This window comes from Calonectris borealis, chromosome 4 (assembly GCF_964195595.1).
Source record: "Calonectris borealis chromosome 4, bCalBor7.hap1.2, whole genome shotgun sequence".
NCBI lineage: Eukaryota > Metazoa > Chordata > Aves > Procellariiformes > Procellariidae > Calonectris > Calonectris borealis.
Genome location: NC_134315.1, coordinates 83531 through 102314, shown reverse-complemented (window position 1 = coordinate 102314; position 18784 = coordinate 83531). Strand labels below are relative to the sequence as shown.

The 18784-nt window shown below is 47.5% G+C and overlaps 1 protein-coding gene across 1 annotated transcript in view; it reads right to left on the bottom strand.

Moving 5' to 3' along the window:
• Window positions 1–228: 228 nt before the first annotated feature.
• The window catches only part of M1AP (meiosis 1 associated protein), a 40350-nt gene continuing 21794 nt past the window's right edge, over window positions 229–18784 (bottom strand). The window contains exons 4-10 of the mRNA XM_075148219.1: window positions 15517–15694; window positions 6827–7000; window positions 4821–4971; window positions 3477–3618; window positions 2703–2909; window positions 1688–1843; window positions 229–1398 (exon numbers count right to left, since the gene is read on the bottom strand). Coding sequence (XP_075004320.1) covers window positions 1258–1398; window positions 1688–1843; window positions 2703–2909; window positions 3477–3618; window positions 4821–4971; window positions 6827–7000; window positions 15517–15694 — 1149 coding nt within the window. The 3' untranslated portion in view covers window positions 229–1257. The remainder of the gene's footprint in view (window positions 1399–1687; window positions 1844–2702; window positions 2910–3476; window positions 3619–4820; window positions 4972–6826; window positions 7001–15516; window positions 15695–18784) is intronic.

The following is an 18784-nucleotide window of genomic DNA, read 5'->3' as shown; positions in this document are numbered from 1 at the left end:
ACGGAGTGCTGCTGGGGCACGGGAAGAGCAGGTCCATGCCCTGGGCGGCTAGCAGGCCTGGTACTGCGCTGGGGTCCCAGGGAAGAGAGATGGCTCTGCTCTCCTGCTGGAGCAGCCCCCCGAGAGCACGGTGTTTGCGGTGTGCCCTCGGTCACCTGCAGCTCTGTGTCGGGAAGCACAGGTCGGTGCTGGGATTGCTGCATACGGTACGCGTTATAACTACAGGCGGTAAGTGAACGTTGTGGTGGATAACTTTATTTTGAAACAGCTTGTCAGAACAAAGTAAGTAGAACACAAGCCCCTGCTGGTGCTTGGTGTCCAGGAAGCCCAGTGAGACCACCCCACCTTGGCTCAGTCGAGCTGCCCTCAGCTCCTGCCCTGCCAGGGGCAGCTGTCCTATGTCTGCATCTGTGCAAGCACTGGGCAGAAGCTTTCTGGAAGGCTCCAGGCCAACTCCCCCCATCTTCTGAACCCTGCCAAAAAGTTCTTGCTGTGTTGGCTTGCAGAACAGCCCCATAGGCACAAGCGGGCCATAAGGAGCAGAGCATCCCAGCAGCAGTTGGCTGGGAGAATGGTGCTGTGCTGCAGCTCCAGCTGCGGTGAGCTGTCGCTGTGTAGGAGCCAGCCGGAGCATTACGGCTGGCTTGGCACTTGCTACAACCCCTTCATGAGCTGGGGGGTTGGACAGTGAGACCAGTTACGGAAGCAAGCAAGTCAGCATCATCATGGGTAGCGCTGCTCTCAGGAGGGCAGCGTTCTGGGCTTGAAGATTAAATTCAAAAGCCCTGGTTTATGCCTGGTCAACCAACCTGCTGAACCTGCTCCTGCAGGATGAGGGCAGCTTGACGTTGCTGCCTCCTTTGTCTGTCTGTCTGACTTCCTCACTGCCCCGCTCGCAGCTTTTCTGCACCCGCTGACAGCAATCTGTGGTTTGTGGTCTGTACGAGCCTAGTCTCCGAAACCAAAATCTGAGGCGTGCTGGTGATGCGTGCTGACAAGAATGGGAAATACGGGGCGTTGCGGGGGATAGCTGCATCTCTGGGCAGAGGGCCCCGAGTAGCAGGCTTCCGGCAGACTGGCCTGGTGACTAACAAAACCATAAAACAACGAGGAGGAACAAACAACGGGAAGTGCCCGTCTGAGCAGGGCCAAGCTTAGTGTCTTGCCTGACCACTTCCAGCCCAGCGCGTAAGGCCTGGCCGCCGCGCAAGAAGCCAAGCCGCGGCTGCACGTGAGCAGGCTCAAGTGCCCTGGGGTTCACTGCAGGAACTCGTCGTACTCTTTGGGGAGCGGGGAGCGCTCACAGGAATCCCTCCTCATCGCTGCTGGTCTGAGCACTTGGACAGGAGAAGGAGCCATCAGAAGGGGGGCCACCGTGGCTTTGGCTCTGCCCTGATGCTGCAATACAGGGACAAAATAGGAACGCACCTCGTGCAGGGAGGCACTGGCTTGTCCGACGGCACGCTGTCTGCAGTGCCAGCTGCGCAGCACCCCGCTCCTCAACTGCACGCGCTTACGCTGTGCCCGTGCCTCTGCTCTGCCAGCTGCAGGGGCATGTTGCCCCTGCCATGGGCTGCCTTCCCTGTCCCGCTGGGGTATCGGGGCGCTGCCCTCAGCCCTGCTGCAGGAAGCAGACCAGAAGGGCAGAACAGAGGCTGTCCGGGCTCATCAAAGGCAAGAGACATACCTGCTTGGGTTGATGCCGCTCTGGTCGCGGGTCCCTGGGCTGGGCCTGCTGCCTGTGCAGAGGTTTGTACAACATACTCTTCAGGTATTTGTAGAGGTTGCTTTTTAGGTGCAAGGGGTTATAAGCAACTTCCACTTCCAAGCTGTTCAGGGCACTCTGCTCAGACAGAAGAAAGCACCCAGTGGTATGAGATGTGACAGGTAGAGGCTGTGGGGTTTGCTTGGCGTTTGTTGTTTTTAGTGCTGAGGGGTTTTTTTGCAGGGATGAGTGTTGCAGACGCTCCATGCCACCCTGCCATGACTGCAGAAGGGATCTTTGGCTGTGCTGCTACCCATAAGGACCACTCTTAGCTGTGTATAGAACAAGAGGCATCCGCAACCAGGTCTTAATGGATTCAAGCATTCCCTTGCAGGATGCAGTCCTATCCTCCCCCATGCCCAGAATCAGCCAACAAGCTGGAGCACCCTTTCTGGGCACCGTCACCCTCAACTCTCTGCTTCATAAGACCTCTTCCCCCTCTCCCCAACAGACATGCAACATTGCTCCGAAGGACAGGCATTTGCGGTCCGTGAAGAAAGCTGTAGGATACATTGGCTGCTGGGAGGAAGTTTTGGAGTGCTCCCTCATGTTCCAGCTGTCACTAGACATTTTCACAGCTGCTTCCTCCTCTGCTCATCTGCTAAGACCTACAGCGAGGGCTCTGCCCTTCCGGGCATCACCTGAAGCAGAGGCAGACAACTCAGGAGAAGAACATAGGGATGCACAATAGGAAATGCAGAAGCCTGAATCTATTGGAAGAAACAGAGACACTTTATGTATTGATTTATCTTATGCCTAAAGCACCTCTCTCTGCAGTCTGAGGAGATCCATGTTCCCCAGCAATGAGGGAGACGATAGATACATCTTCAGCAGCAGCTGCATGTCCTGTGCATAAAGGCGGATCCTTACTCTGACCCCTGCTTGTACAGCTGGGATCCTTCCCGCGGATGCTCGGGCGGGTCTGTCGATGACCTACCTCTACAGCGCCGTGCACCCGCTCAGGGTGTTCAGCAGGGAGGGCTGGGAAGGTTGACGGCAGCAAGAGCTCTCTGATGGCGACTGCTTTGACAAGTAGAGAGGCAGAGTCGGAAGGGACAATGATGTAGTAGGAATGCACCATGATGTTCCAGTTTGGACTAGTGTTCTGGGGCTCACGTTTGGCCAAAAGCATCCACTTCCTTTTCTAAGTGGCAAAAGCCAAAACCGATGTCAACAATGGGCAACAGCCACTTCCTTCAGCACTTTCACTGTAGGGGCTGCTGGGTTCAGGAGCAGGGACATTCACACACATCAGAATAAGAACACTATTCTGCATTATGGTTGGGGATAGTATGTTGTTTGGTTTTTTTTTTAACTGAATGCAAGACAATTCTTAAGAAAAACATCCAATTTTGCTTTACGACTTGCCAGTAATAGAAAGTCTTCCACATCCCAAGCCTTGGTTAATTATTTTCACAGTTAAAGATGCACGTCTAACTCCAACCCTGACTTTTGCACCTCATACCTGCAAACACTGGATTTCTGAGAGGCTAGAGAGTCTTCTCTAAGGTTTGATGTGCTGTAGCGTCTTTCCAGTGGATGCAAATACTTGGCTGGAAGGTTTACAACCCCAACTCTGGCCCATGAGATGAAGCTGCAGCTTTTGAAACACGTTTGCTGGTGCAGGCTAGACAGATCTTACTAGATGTGCACTAACTATTCCTTTCTGTGGCAATCCCTCCCCATGAGACTGCAATTTTCACACACTCACCAGAAGACTATGACATAGGGCATGGAAGCTGTGCTGGTTTATCTCCAGTTCATCCCAGTCTAGCCGCCAGCAGCTTGTGGGCTTGATGATGAAGGGCAGGCCATACAGTATGGACTCACAGACCCCTTCAGACTTCAGAGCCCTGCAAATACACAGCTCATGTTAGTGAAGCACAGCCAACAAGCTGCAAACCAGCAAGAAGACTCTCCCAGGAGATGACGAGTCAAGCGGCTACGGCGGTATCGGCTGCAACACTGCTACAAGCACTAATGTCTGTATTGCTGTGGCCTGGCACTAGGAAACCTTGCAGAAAAGTCCAGCTGCAGTGAAAGGCTTTCTTGCCGATTTCCAGATTCCCTTGTGTCTGCGTTGACAAGAGCACGCCAAGAAGCAAATCCAGTCTTCATGCATTTCGTATACAAAACGGATCGTTAATCTGGCCTCTTGGGCAATAACTCACCCAGGCAATTACATCTCTTCCTAAGTGATTTTTACTGGACCGTGGTTATCCTTCACTTAAACTGACACGTGCTCAGCTCCTGCACAGAGCCAGCATCCCACCGCAACACCACGACAGACTTCCCAGTGCTTGACACTGCCTGTCCATAGCACACTTCTGCTTCACGACAGGGCATTATTAAGTAGCTTCAGTGCTTTGGCTGTGGGCCATTTACGCACAATTACTGAGTGCTCTTCAGCTACTGACAGGACGAGGACCATTTTAAGAACAACTGTATAGTTCAGAAATTACACAAAATTTTTCCTATGAATAAATCTCAGAAAAGACACTAGAGAGCATCCCTCTTCTTGTTATGCTCTGTGCTTACCAGCCACAGACTGCTGGCGGGAGAGCGAGCAAATTCTTACATGAGGTCACACAGCACTATGAGGCTTTGCTTGCCTTTCTGCTAGTAGTCAACTAGTTAGCTCAGGCTCTCACATCCAGTTGCTTGCTGCGGCCTCATGGTGAGAAAACAGCAGAAGTACATACGGTGCAATGGTTGCAGAATCTACAATTCTGTGCAATCTACAGAACTTCACTCTGGAGGGAAACCACTGTTGTGTGAATAACATCTATGGTGTCACACTTATAACGTGCTAGTGTCATGGTAACACCGTTTTTGACCCTGTGCTGCTGTTTGCAGCTGTGGGATGTGCTGTTCCGCAACACACAGAGTTACAGGGTTGAGGGTATCTTACATCACAATTTTGCTCACTAGCACTGAGTCCCCCAGCGCTTTACGGCGGTGTTACTAGGTCCTAGTTGAATTGCACAGAAAGAGTGAAGGCTGCTACTATACCAGCCTTCCAGTTACCAAACGCAAAGCACGTAACGACACTTACTTTACAACCCAGAGTTTGTACAGCACTGTAGCTGGCCAGGCTGCCATCTGGCAGGGTGAACTCAAATCTGCTGCTCTCACGGTGCCATCAACCATCCCAGAAAGTAAAGCTGGGTCGAGCAGTCTCTCCTGCAAATCGCACTTCAGGCACACTAGGAGAAAGAGATTGGGTTAGATAGCTGGAAATGGCAATGTTTAGCACATGACATGCTCAAGGCACTTACAAACACTAAGTTAATGTTTTCTAGCAACGGAACTATTAAGGGAAGAACAACGCTAAAGCCTGTGACACAAGGCAACAATCTATCCCCACTTTACACACAAGGGGAAATACCACGTGCTTGGCACGTTAATGAAACAGTGGTTGGTAACTGGGCAGGCAAGTTCCAGTTTTGGCGATGAGTGGCCAGCTGTAGAGAGACCGTAAGCTCATTTCCCAATGCCGCACTGGGTTCGGGCCACGCATTTCCTGCTAGCTTTTCTACCTGTGTTTGTGGAGAAAGCCAGCACTAACACTGCTATAATATGCTAAACAGCTGCCTGCAATTTCTCTGGCCTTCTACAGATTTCTTGAGTGTGGGAAGGTGAAAAAACCTGACTGCAGTGTAACTAACTTGGTTTGTCTTGCTAGCTACAATAAGACAATGCATCAAGTATGAAATTCCATGTTATGATGAAGGAAAATCCACCTTTAACAAAATACCATATAATTGCCTGTGCTGGTCTGGAGGCTGTTGTGGTAGCTACTACGTAAATAAAAGCCACAACAGGCTTTCTGATCCGCTTGCCGTGGAGCGTGTCTGCAAAAGCCACCAGCAACGCTCTATGAACTTTGCTTCCCGTCTGGCACTGACCTGTGGATGACCAGAAGAACACCAGTGTGCTTCTGCTGGGACGGCAATGCGAAGCTGCGCACAGTCCCATACTGGAGAGGCCTATAGTACCATACTGGAGTGGCATATAGTCCCATACTGGAGAGGCATATAGTCCCATACTGGAGAGGCATATAGTCTCATACTGGAGAGGCCTATAGTACCATACTGGAGTGGCATATAGTCCCATACTGGAGAGGCCTATAGTACCATACTGGAGTGGCATATAGTCCCATACTGGAGAAGCATATAGTCCCATACTGGAGAGGCATATAGTACCATACTGGAGTGGCATATAGTCCCATACTGGAGTGGCATATAGTACCATATCGGAGAGGCATATAGTCCCATACTGGAGAGGCATATAGTACCATACTGGAGTGGCATATAGTCCCATACTGGAGTGGCATATAGTACCATATTGGAGAGGCATGGAAAGGGGATTGCCGGAACTGCCTGTGCAGATTCCCGTGGCAGTGCGATGGTGACGATACAGTTAACAACAACTTAGGGGAAACACCTATGTCTGCTGTAGCTTCTGGTGTTTTCAGTGCTCACCCAAGGATGGATTAGGGATTTGGACTTAGACTAGTAACGGAAAAAAAATTACCTATTCCTTATAAATCTTCCCGTGCATTATTCTAGCTGTTGGCAGCTCCAGCTAAAACATTAGCTATTTTAGTGCTAAATCAATAGATATAAATACAACCCAAGTCCATTTGTAAAACAGCCTTTAAGTGCAGCTCTGGCTCAGACTTTTAGTATCAAACACAAGGAACACAATTCTTAGGGCTATACAACTGAGCCAGAAGGTCCTTGGCTCTCAGTATGCAAGGCCCCTTTTACTTGGACCAAGTGGCTATAAATTCACACACTCTTCAAGCCACATTTTTGTTGCAGAATGGAAATGAATTATAGCATCAGCAGCCACAGGACATGGCAGCAACCTAGAAGTATTCTAAGCAAATGGCTTTTGTCTCAGCCTGAGACAACAGAAACTCCAGAGAGTTTTCAAAGTCACCCAGAGACCTTACTTGGGTCTCTAAATGTGAGGGAACGCATAGGACAGGCCTGGGTAATCTTTAAGGCTGTGGGATTTAGGAGCTCCCTGAGAGGGCGAGAGAAAATGAAATACTTGGGGTGGTCTTGGGTGCAGTGGCGTGGCTGAAGCCTCCTGATGGAAGGAGGAGATGGAGGTGTTCTCTCTCTGTGCCATAATCATGTAGCCATGTTTTAAACAGCATCTCCAAGCTGATGACATTGTCCTCTATAGTTTGCACATCGATGTCCATTCCCAGGATTGCAATGTCTGCACGAAAAAAAGGTGAAAAAGCACAAATATTTTCAGCCGTAGAAAAGAACATTCTTTTGCATTTTCCACGACACTATACCTCCTTAGTCCCTCAAGTGCTTTCACGTAAGAAGTGCTTCAGGAGCCATTACCACGCAGATCGCAGCACAGCACTGTGATGCCAGCCCTCTTAGGACATTGCTGGAAGCTGAGCTGCTCCACAGGCCACACCAACACCCTCCTTGTCAATGGGGTGGGTGGACTGGCTACTACCGTCTTCAGAGGACTAGTTGTGACTGATGCAACCCATCCTCTGCTGTGGTCATCGTATCACTGGCCTCAGAGGCTCTTCTCACAATTTTAAACCCTCTCCTCCTTCTCCCTAAGCAAGGGACACTAGATATGTGATGCTATGAGAAATCAGAGAGACTGCAAAACTGAAATGCTGCACTAATGGGGAATTTTGTAGTCGTGATGGAAAAGTACTGCTCCTCATACAGAAGATGAACGTTACTTTGCAATATGGCCCCGTGACTAAATTGCCAAACATCCTCAACATGTGTTTAAAGGAGCAGCTAGTCACAGACCTGAGAAGAACAGAAGCAAAACTTGACCTGGACCTGACCAACACAGAGGACGTGTTTCAACATGTTACTGTTGACGTGCTGCTTGGCAACAGAGCAATCCCACAGCGGAACATCCTTGCAGATACAGCAACAGCCAAAACTATCCACCACCGTTACATTTCATTTCAAACAAGTGAAATGCATAAAGTTTAGAGACTTGTTAAAAAGGAATTAAAAGCAGAAAGTAAAAATGTTTGCAAGGACATAGCAAGTATTTAAGCTACCATGTTGGAGGTGCAAAGCAAATGTTTATGATCTAGCAACAACATTTAGGAATGGAGAAATGTAGACTGGACAGCATAAGGAGGTCATAAACAAGATTAAACCCTTGCAAAAAACCCCAAAACTCAAAACACTCCCAAATAATAACTCAAAGGTGCATCCAAATGAGAAGCTAGCATAAAGTCTAGCATTAAATAAAAAAAAAAATAGGTAAGAGTGAAAAAAATAATTGATGAACAATTTGAAAAATGCTAAGATGTGTAATATACCCATTCGTAAACACAGAAGGAACAGACAGCCTGGTAGCGTTAACAGTCACCATACAGCTAGGATGTGAAACAGGTATTCTGGGAAGATGAATACATAGCAGAAATAGCCTTTTTTTTCTAATGTGTTTACCAGGCCAGCTGGGGACTAAAATACACTGCTACATCCATCTGCAATGAGAAATCTTTTCTTTATGCATTAGTATTTATGGTTTGCAAAAATGACACTATGTCCGCTCCTACATTAAAAAAAAACAAAAACAACCCAGAAATTCATTAATCTCCCTCTACATGGCAAATAATCTAGGGCTAATATCATGACTGCAATTCTTCAAGTGGTCTGCAACTTGCAAACGCGTTTTTTGTAGTATGGCCATGACAGCAGGACATACTTTCTAATTGTCTCCACCTTCCAGCCTTGAGGAAGGCATTGAGATCGCGTAGGTTGTGCCTCTGCAGCGAAGTAGGATCAACCCCTTACTACAGGCGGTTCTTCACACCGTCCTTGCTACTGAAAGCCTTTCCTTCTTCATGTCCGGGCTGACTGTCCTTGGCTGCAAGGACATTTCATTCCTTTTTTTTTTCAGTTCTTCCCAATTCTGTATAGTAAACTGATTACTCCCTTAGTTTTGTAGCAGCTTTTAAAAATGTATCTTAAGACCGCTACCATGCCTTACCCCAGTCTTCTCTGATGCTTATGGGAACATGAGCTTCTCCCCCCTGGGGCAATGCTGGAGGATACTCCGGTGGAAGGGAACGCCCTGGTTCCCTCTGGAGACTGCTCCTCACGAACAGAGCTACTGCCACCGTCAGTCACTTGCCCTGATGCTCTGAGTCTTGCTCCCATCTCCCTGCAGAATGCCCTCTTGCGCCTGGAGAGCACGCTGGTTGTCTTTCAGCGGTGGTGCAGTCCCTACCTTTTCTAGACTTAGGTTCCTCTCTGGGCTATGCACTAACGACGGCATTAACAGTTCAGAAGACAAAGCACCGGGAAATGCCTGTAATTTCCTTTGACAGATAGTGTATACGCAGGTGACAAGGGGAGTTATCTGTGTTTTGAGAGACAGTGTTTTGGGGCTGGGAAATGTTTTAGTCCTTTCCTCAGTAAATATTTCCCTATTTTTTAATTTTCTCTTCTGTAATAGGTATGTAGCCACTTACACATCTTAAGTTGGCACAACGCATGGCAATTGTAAAAAGAAATGTGCTGCATTCATTGTGTCCATTCTTAGGAAGAACAGGTTGGGATGCCGACATCTACTGTGCGATGGATCTTAAAATTCCTGGAGAGCAGATACGCAGAGCCATTTATTGGTCAGCAATCTGCAGAGCGCATACAGAAAAAGGTTCCCTGGGACTTGCAGAAGATTATGTTCATAAAAAATGTATTATTAGTGCTTTCTCTTCAGTGCTTGTTGTTTGCTTTCCCAAAACAGAAATAGAGAGGGCCAGTATCTGTATCACATACGAATATTAACCTTTATTAGCAAATGGTTTGCAATGCTCGGATGCTTTAAGTGTTTGTAATGGGGTAGGAGCAAGAAAGAGATAATAACAATTCTCATGTTATCAACTAGAGGCCAGTCCACTGCACCCTATCAATTACACACGATTCCCGCCACAAATGCTGTATGCATTGTTCTCTTTCCGGGTTTATATTGTATCATGATCTCTGCTCCAGTCTGCAGTATGGCAAGCCCTAATGTTTTACCATTAAAGAAACATTGCAGGTTCAGTCTCTGTCCCACAGAGGAGCTGCTTGGCAGTTTTGAGAAAGCAATCCTTGTTGCTTGTCACACGGCCCTTGTTAGAAACGCACCCTCCCGAGGAGGTTGCTCTTGTGAAGAAGACAGCAAGCATTTTTCATCCACGACAGGCTGTTCTTCCACATTCAAATCTATTCTAAGACTTGCCAACTGCTGGGCTTCAAAATATTGCAGTCTTTTCTAGCTGCATTAACCTGGAAATAAGCCTATGAGAGGGAATATCCTGATCCTGCCTTCCTTCTTTCAGCACCATAGGAAATTGTACCTGTAAGTTGCTTCCCCCCGCCCCCGCTACGTTACACAAGAGAGGAAATTTTCTGGGTGAGCTGAAAAATCAGGTGCTTTCTCGGGATGCAGATTTTGCACCGCCACATATTCTTGGCTTTGGAAGAAGCAATTCGTAGTCTAGTACTGTGTGACAGTAAAATAACAGAGATAACATTCATTAGTGGTCCAATGGAACCTTGCAGGGGATTGGGATCTCACTGCAGTAGCTGCAGGATCAGCAAGGCAACGAGGTGATCTGAGCCTTGACGGACTTACAGTCCAACAGAAGATCCAAAAGAAGGAAGCAGGGTAAAACCACACACTCCATAGGAGTCTATGAAGAAAATGCAAGCTTCTCACCGAATTGTCCAGAAGAGCGTCTTGAAATCATGGAATACAAGTCCATTTCATCTGGCAAGATAATCAAGTGACCTTCTCACTGAAAGCCCGAGCCAAGGGTCAGCTAGGGTTCTCAAGCAACATAACCCCTCTCGCTATACTTGCTGAAACAATTTTGTTAGCTGTTGCAAGTTTCTTCAGTGAAGCAGATTGTCTAGTAAATGTTTTCGGTTCATTAGTAAGCTGTTACAATACTTCTTCCATTCTGAAAGCAAGTTTTTGTGATGCTTTTCAAAATGTCATTTAAGAGAAGTATGTATGTGTATTAAAGTATGTATGTGTATTAAAACGTAATAAAGGCAAAGCTTTGTTTCCTATTCAATCGCTCCATGTTTCAGCATCAGCCATTCTTGGAAATCCCACATCCTGCCTCGGATTTCCAATAAGTTTGTTCTTTTTTTCCGCCTTTTCCTAATATATTTAGTCTGTGCCATTTTGAAAGTCACTAAATTAATACAGTTTGGTTTAAATACACATATGATGTTCACCACCACCTAACTCATACTGTAAACATTTTTGCAAACTGTGCTTAAAATTTCATTTTCGTGTCACCTTAATAGTGTAACCACACATAGTGAAAGAAATTATTGGCTTGGTTTTGAGGTTTGGAGAGAATAAAACTCGGCACTACTGTTGCACGCGAAAGAACTGCCTGACTGCGCTGATGTTACACCTGAGTACCACCTCTTACCTCCTTTCAGGGAGTCTGCCAGTAACAAAACTTGGGTCCTTGGGTGAAAATAAAAAATTCTAGTAATAATCAAGAGCTACAGCTCTTCATTGTTAGAGTCAGTTCACGTTTCTGTTACTTCCAAACTTGGCATTCGTGCTCATCGGGGGCTGTTGTTGGCCTGTAACAGACTTCTCCACCTTATTTCTTTACCTTAGAACCAGATGCCTTTCTAAAGATTCTTGATTCTCCAGAAACTGTGGGCTTGATTCAGAAATCTAATAAAACTGTACCCTCATGTTAAGAAAGGAACAAAATGAGGTCATATTCTTGAAGTCTGTCAGTATTTAAAAGACAAAACAAAAAATCCTCTACTCCAGTCGTGTAATGGCCAAGAGAGTTATCTCCCAGAGGAAATAGGACACGCAGTCTGTTAAAAAGAAAAGATTAATGCATCCAAGTTAACTGGGAAAAAAAGGTGAAACACCAAACAGACCATTCCGGTCTATTCCACCAAGGCCCAGGTCGGTCATTGCAGACAGATGGTGGATGTATTTACGGAAGAGGGGTGAAGCTAGGAAAACAACTTGTTCCTGTTCTCCCTCTTGAAATCAGGAGTCGTGAATATTAGGTCAGGAAAGAAACAAAACCTTGATTTTAAGCATGTTTTAGCAGAAGGTTCTGGAGAAGCAGAATGTTGGGCTTAGGGAAGAACATGTGAGGATTACTGCAGTAAATGTCAGAAGTCAGATACGGAGGCACTCAGCCTCTTCGTACCCAAGAAACATCCACACAAGAGAAGGGGGAGAAATGCCCGTGGCAGCTGCCTCCTACCAACCCTCCTGCCTGACGGGAAGGCTGTTTGGGAAGTAATATCCAGAACGGTTGGATAAGAAATCAACGTGTGGTCTGCTCAAAAGCTGCATTGGACAGGGGAGGTTCCTGATTTGGGGACCAGATTTAAACCATCCCTTTTGAAAATTGGGGACAGTCAGACGAAAGAACTTTGAGGAAGCTTGGCCAGCAGGACACAGCTAACTGATCCTGACAGAGCAGACACGAGGTCCAGCAGCTGGAACAGCAGAAAGAGACAGAAGCCTACAATGGTACGAAGACTTTTCATGAAACCCAGTCAGAAAACATTTCCACTCTCACTGGAACACGTGGAGGCCATTAACTGTTAAGACCTCAAAAAGAGGACGATAGGGCCAACCAAGAAAAGAGCTCAAGCTCTAGCAACCTAACATTAAAGCCCTAGAGAAGAGATTTGGAGAGCAATTCACCAAAGCCATTACAAATAGGTTAAATTTTTTCAGGCTACTCAGATTCACAACATTTTAAGATCTCTGAGCTCTATGTTAGAGCTATACAAAACAGTAACAGAAAAAATAAACTGGCAACTCTCATTTGCTTCCAATAAGCTGAGATGGAGAGGGCACAAAACGAATTTCTCAGGCAGAGGATTTAAAAAGAGATGATTTTTCAATGTGCTACAAATATAAATGCAGGATGCAATGTCACAGCAATGCTTTGGATACTAAAAATGTAAGTAGGTTCAAATAGCCGCTAAACAAACTAATGGAAGAAATATCCACGCTGGGATGAACCTCATAATTAAGTGCTGCATCACAATATATATTTCGTAGTGGAGGATGAGCTGCAGTTGAACACAGCACTAATTCTTGCACTTCCTGCATGCTAGATCTTGCAACTTCAATGTTCTTTACTGTGATTTTTTCTAATACAATGAATGTTTTTGGCAGAAACAGAGGAAAGGAGCTCCAACAGGTAAAAAATCCTCTTCATAAATCAGTTGGGCTCCTTTTTCAAATCATTTGGACTATACATTCCCTGGTGTTCCTCTTAGAGAGCAAATACATCATCTGAGCCTTCTCATAAGTAGAAGACTCAGAAAATTAGAACTTCATCGTCTGAAATTTCAATGGCCTTTGTGTCCCCATTTATGTTTTCATTCCATTTATTGGGTGGAAGCGCTACACAAGTTCACTTTTAAAAACAATATGGTGGGGTTTTGCATGCTCTAAAGCAGTCTTGTGACGGAGAGGCACACAGCATCTCCTGGTCTGTGGTGTCTGGTTTTCCAAGGCTTCCCCACAGGGTTCTGTGCAGCACCAGCTCGATGCAAAGTCCTGGCAATAATCCTCCTCACTCGAGAAGCCAGCATTTGCAGCCACCCGAAACACTGTCCTCTTCCCATATGGACAAGATCGGTGCTTTTAAAGAATACCTCAGCCCTGGAGCCATAGGCAACAGTTCCTTCCACAACTTCGTAACTCGTGGTTTTGGCGCGGTTTTGGCATATTAAATTAATTCTAAAGTCACGTCAGAGTGACAGAACCTTGATCCTCTTCCTTAGGACTCACCGTTCCCAGTGTTAGCGGTAACGGCGCTGGGCAGAAGGAGCAGGCGCTCCCTTTCTCCGGCCAAGCAGCTTTACCTGCAGAGATGAGCCCTCCCCGAGGCCTCTGTTTCCAAAGAGGCAGAGTCCAGAATAGGGAGCTATGTCTCACGGAGGGAGCCTGCCCCTGCGGGGCAGGAAGCCTTCAACGGGCAGTCAGAGGGTCGGTGCACCGCCAAGGGCGAGATTATACAACTCAGTGTTTGATTTGGTCTGCCGCCAGCCCAGCGGGATGCGGAGGCAGCAGGGAGAGCGGTCCTGCCTGGGGCAGGATGCACCTCGCCGGTGCTGTGCCGCAGAGGGGGGAGAGCCAGCGTGAGCTCCTGCTCTTCAGCAGGCATTTTATCAGCCTCGAGAAAGAGCTGAAATACTGAGCAGATTCGAAAGTCAGGTAAAACGAAATACAGAGATGAAAGCTGCAGTTACGGCAGCACTGTAATGTACGGACTTCTACCACCGAACTGCTGCGGTATCGGACTTTTGATCACCATCTGGTGGTTTATTTAGAGTCTGCTCAGCACCTTTTGCTTTGAAACAAAAAGGCTCAAAACAGGAGCTAACAGGAATTTCTGTTTCTGAATTTCTCATTACTATAGCTCAAATTCTCACTACTGAAAACTGTCGGATTAAGGGAGGAGTTCTTCAGAGATATGGCCAGGAAAAATAACATTCAGGGTCTGGGTTGTACTTGCTCTTTCACTAACGAAGCATGGGGCCAGGTGTGCAAGGGACGGGCCAAACAGGAATCTGCGATCCACCTAAACATTCCCAGCCCCTACTCTGCCAATTGACCAGAAATTTGCTACTGCAACCAGAAAGGAAGAAGAACAGCTAGAGACAGGTAAGGCAACAACATCCAACGTTGCCTGTCACTCAGTAAAAACAATATTGTCATTGCTAGTAACAGGTCTTACACTAACTTTGCAAGGCATCAGGACTCAGGTTTTTAAGCTTGTAATCAACTCGCGAGAACTTGCTGGTGAACCAGAGCTTGGTACCAGGTGTGTCTTGTTGACGGGGAGTTTAAGTGTCAGCAATAAAAGCCTTTGAAATGGAGACCTGGATTGGGAAACAGAGGCTGCAGGGCCATAGAGAGCTCATGTGATGTGCAGTTACTGAAGAAGTACAGCCTGAAGAGCTCAAGAAAAACTGCCCTAAACATAGATAAAAGAAGCAGCAGCTAAGCAAGAACAATATCAGTGACAAAAACCAGCTAATCAACAGGGTAAGTACCTGACTTGGTCTGGGGAAGTAACTCTTCCCAGCGTTGTGCAATATGCAGTCTGGGGGAAAGGACTAAAGGCTAAGAATTGTCTAGAAACCAAACATCTTGCAAAAGGACAAGATTTTGAGTTGGTGAGGGGGAGGAGGGGGTTGTGTCTGTAGGATCACTGAAACTGTAAATGGCCTGCCTGCTTCTCTTCCCTTCCCTTCTGCCTGCTTCCCTCCCCTGACTACCTGCCTCAAGGATTCTGGTTGCCTCTGCCTGCTCCAAGGACCTTTTGATCAGCCAGTCAGTTGCCCAGGGCGATGTTCAGCAGTAGGAATACGTGTGTGTCTGAGAGTGCGTTACTCCCATAAACTCTGCATTTTTCTCTTTCATCCCTCAGTAAAACTGGATTGCACATGAAATCAATTCCCAATTGACTTCACACAAATCCCAATTGGTCTGCAGTAATGCATAAAGTCTATGTGCTAATTTTGCCCAAACGTGATAAAGCCCCAGAGTGCTGCGGTACAAACTTTGCTGTTCCTCTAGGCACAGTAGTTCCCACTTACATGAGAGACGCTAAATGGCACCAAGGAAAGTGGCATATATCAGACCAAAGCAAGAACGAGTGGTTGTCCTGCTGCCCAAAGCCCTACCATCCCCGAGTACCTTCTCTGTCTTACACTCACCACTGCTGCTGGGCTCTTCTGCTGGCGGGCACTGTTCCACGTCCTCAGGCTCCAGAAAGTCTCTCTTCAAAACCTCAATGACTTGTATTCTTCGCAGGCTCACAAGGTCTACATCTTTTAACTTCTTTTCCAGCTGCTTTACCATTTCTTTGCTGGACTGGCTAGTCAAAATTGTGACCTGAAACACAAATCAGAGCGTGCAAGAGCTGCCTCTACCCTAATCCTCTCTTGATAGAGAGATGCCTGGTCTGTTTGAATAGCACAGGTCCCGCTATGGAGAGAGGAGAGAAATCTTGCTAAAATATCTCATCTATTCATAAGCCAAAGCTCAAAAAAATGTTTTTAAATCCACTTTTACTTATACTAACATGAAATGGATTGAGAGGTTCACTGTAGGAACACCAGGTTTTGTGCTACTGCTGGAAGAAGATGGAGCCATCCACAACTGCCTTATATTCTATGCGTGGCACTTACGGTCTGCGAGTCTGGGTGTGTATAGGGGGGACTCTGCGCGAGACGTTCTGAGGGACAGCGCCACTTCCCGTTACTGACCAGCTACGGTACAAGTAGCCTACGTTTGGCCTTCTCACGTGAAGGCTGAATGGGAAACTTTTTTTTTAAAAGAAGCATATAGTCTATCCTAAAGATGTTTCTTAAGAGAGCGACAGTAGGTGTGATTGCCACCTCCCAGTTTTGATGTAACATAACTAAGTGACCGCAAAGATTTTCATCATTGACAATCAGCAACAGTTTCTAGAAACATGTCAGGCATGTTTGACACCAGCTTCTACCCGAAAGAGCAGTTAGGTGAGAAAGTTTCGAGTTCTGACCTTGTCTGATATTTAGTGATGGTGAAATACTGAGTCTTCTCTGCACATCTGCTCATTGCTCCAAAGGACTATTTAATAACTCTAAATAAAGGATAAGGTGTATTTTAGGCAAGGCTGCTAACAAATGTCCTGTGGGGAGCATTTGGGAAAACTTAACAGTAGAGCTTCACAAATGAGTTCTACTACACAAAGATATTAAATAATGCCAACAGAAGTGACAGTTCAAGGGTTAGGGATTTTTTTTTTTCTTTGGTGGGGGGTGCGGAGTGCAGGGGGCAGGAAGTATGCCCTCTCCATCCACATCTATCCTTTGTTTATCTATGAGATACTGGGAATGATGTAGTAATTACAATCTCCTTTATGAACTGACAAAAGTAGATAACCGGAACCGTTCTTGAGTTGGGGGGAGCAGAACCATCTAAAGATACTATTCTTTTTTTTTTATATATAGCTATAGATAGAGCATTTCCTATATTAGTACACTTTAACGTCAGGAAAACCTTCACGTTATGTGATGGAAGCTCATCTGCACGCTCACCAAGGAGACCAGAGACACAGCGACGGGCAGAAGAGCCCAAATAATGCCCTGTCCTGGCCATGCCCTCAGCCCATCGGAGGCCCGTTTCCCCGCGCCTGGGGAGCACAGGGGCACGGTGTCGGACCAGGACACCAAATCAGGGGCTTGGAGGAAGGGGCACCCTCGGGGGCCGCTGCCGGGGCTGTCCCTGGAGAGCCCTTGTCCGGGTGTGGGACCCACGAAGACGAGTCAAACCCCCAGCACCTTTCCGACTGAGAGGGGGGCTGCTGCCTAGGGGTGTGGGACACACTATGGGATGCAGGGGAAGAGCAGTTTGGGGTGGCACAAGGCTCATTACGGGATGTTTAGGGGAGGAACCCAAAGTGGGCAAAGGGATGGAGCCAGGTGATTTGGGAAGGAGCAAGTGTGGGAAAACAGGGGGGTAAGGCGATAAAAAGAGCCGGTCCCGTGCAAACAGTTGGCTGGTCAGTGCGCTCGCCCGGCCAGGCCCTGCTTCATCACCACGGCCTGTCCCATCTTCTTCTTAAATTCCTTCCCAGCTCTGGCCTGGGTGAGGGCTCTCTCCTGCCTGCACGTGGGGGTGTCTCAGCAGCCGGAGCCACACCAGGGCTGGGGGCTGTGTGTCTGCGGTGCAGCGGCTGGAGCAGGGGCGAGCGAGCACGTCATGGGCAGCAAAGAGAACATGGAGCAGCCGGAGAATAGGTGGAACGGCCCGGGAGCAGGGGTCTCTAGGGGCGAGACCACGGGAGGCGCTGGCTGTCGGAGGGACGAGGGGAGTCCTGGCCAGTTCTGCGTGGTGGGCGCCTGGGGGTGTGTGTGCTCATGCTGGTCCGTACCAGCAACTGGAGTGGGGCTGCAGCCTGGGGGGCTTGTATGTCCAGATGCCAGCAACTGGGGAGACTGGGGTCCAGGAGCAGCTACTGGGCAGACTGAGTGTCTGAGCCCAGCTGCTGGAGGGGCCCACATTGTTCGAACGGAGATAGATACGTGCCTGTCTATATACAGGCATATTCCTGCTGGGGGGTCTCCGTCCTGCTCAGCTAGAGAGGGGAGCAGGCTGAGGCCATTGCTGCAGCCTGTGTTCGTGCGAGTGCTCCTAGGGTCTGTCTGTGACCAACCATGCATGTATATATATGTTATAGACGTGTGCATCTGCCTGCTGGGAACACCTGCGGAGCCTCACAACTGGTTGGGCCCGGGGGCATGGAGCCGTGGCGGCCTTGCTGACGTCAGGTCAAGCCCAGTTCCCCCAGCAAAGCATACCTCTCCAACAATTTATCCCCGCTGTTTGCCTCCGAATTACCTGCAATAAAGAGATTATTATGGGCTCCTTTTAGGAACTCGCGAAAATGGCTAAGAGGGACGGTTCTTGAGCTGGGGGTAGCTGAACTGTCTGAAAGATACAATTATCTTTTGCAGAGCTATAGACAGAGCATTTGCTACACGGATCACTTTATTTCATCAAAGCCATGGCTGCATTACACCTGTAGCCTACCACCTCCAATTTACCCTTTTCACAACTTGAGTCACACTGGCACATCTGGTCAGAGACCAGGAGAAATATTTTACCACATACAAAAACTGAGGTAGCTACTGTGACTTCCCTTTATATTACCACAGTTTTCAGATATAACCCCTTAATGCCGTTATACTTCCTAATCTGACAAAAAATGGGCTACTGGTGACTTGAAAAACGCTTTTCATCCTATTGCAGATTGGCCACATTTCCTGCCCTGTAGCTGCTGCTGAGACTTAGCGTCGCTGATGCTGGTGGTTTTTCCCCTGAAGTCAGGATCTCAAAAGAGTAAGCATTTTCAATACTTTTAACAAATATTTAGGTTTTAAATGGTTGCAGGTTGTAACAAAGTCTGCCTCCTGTGCTTACTAATCAGCTAGGAAT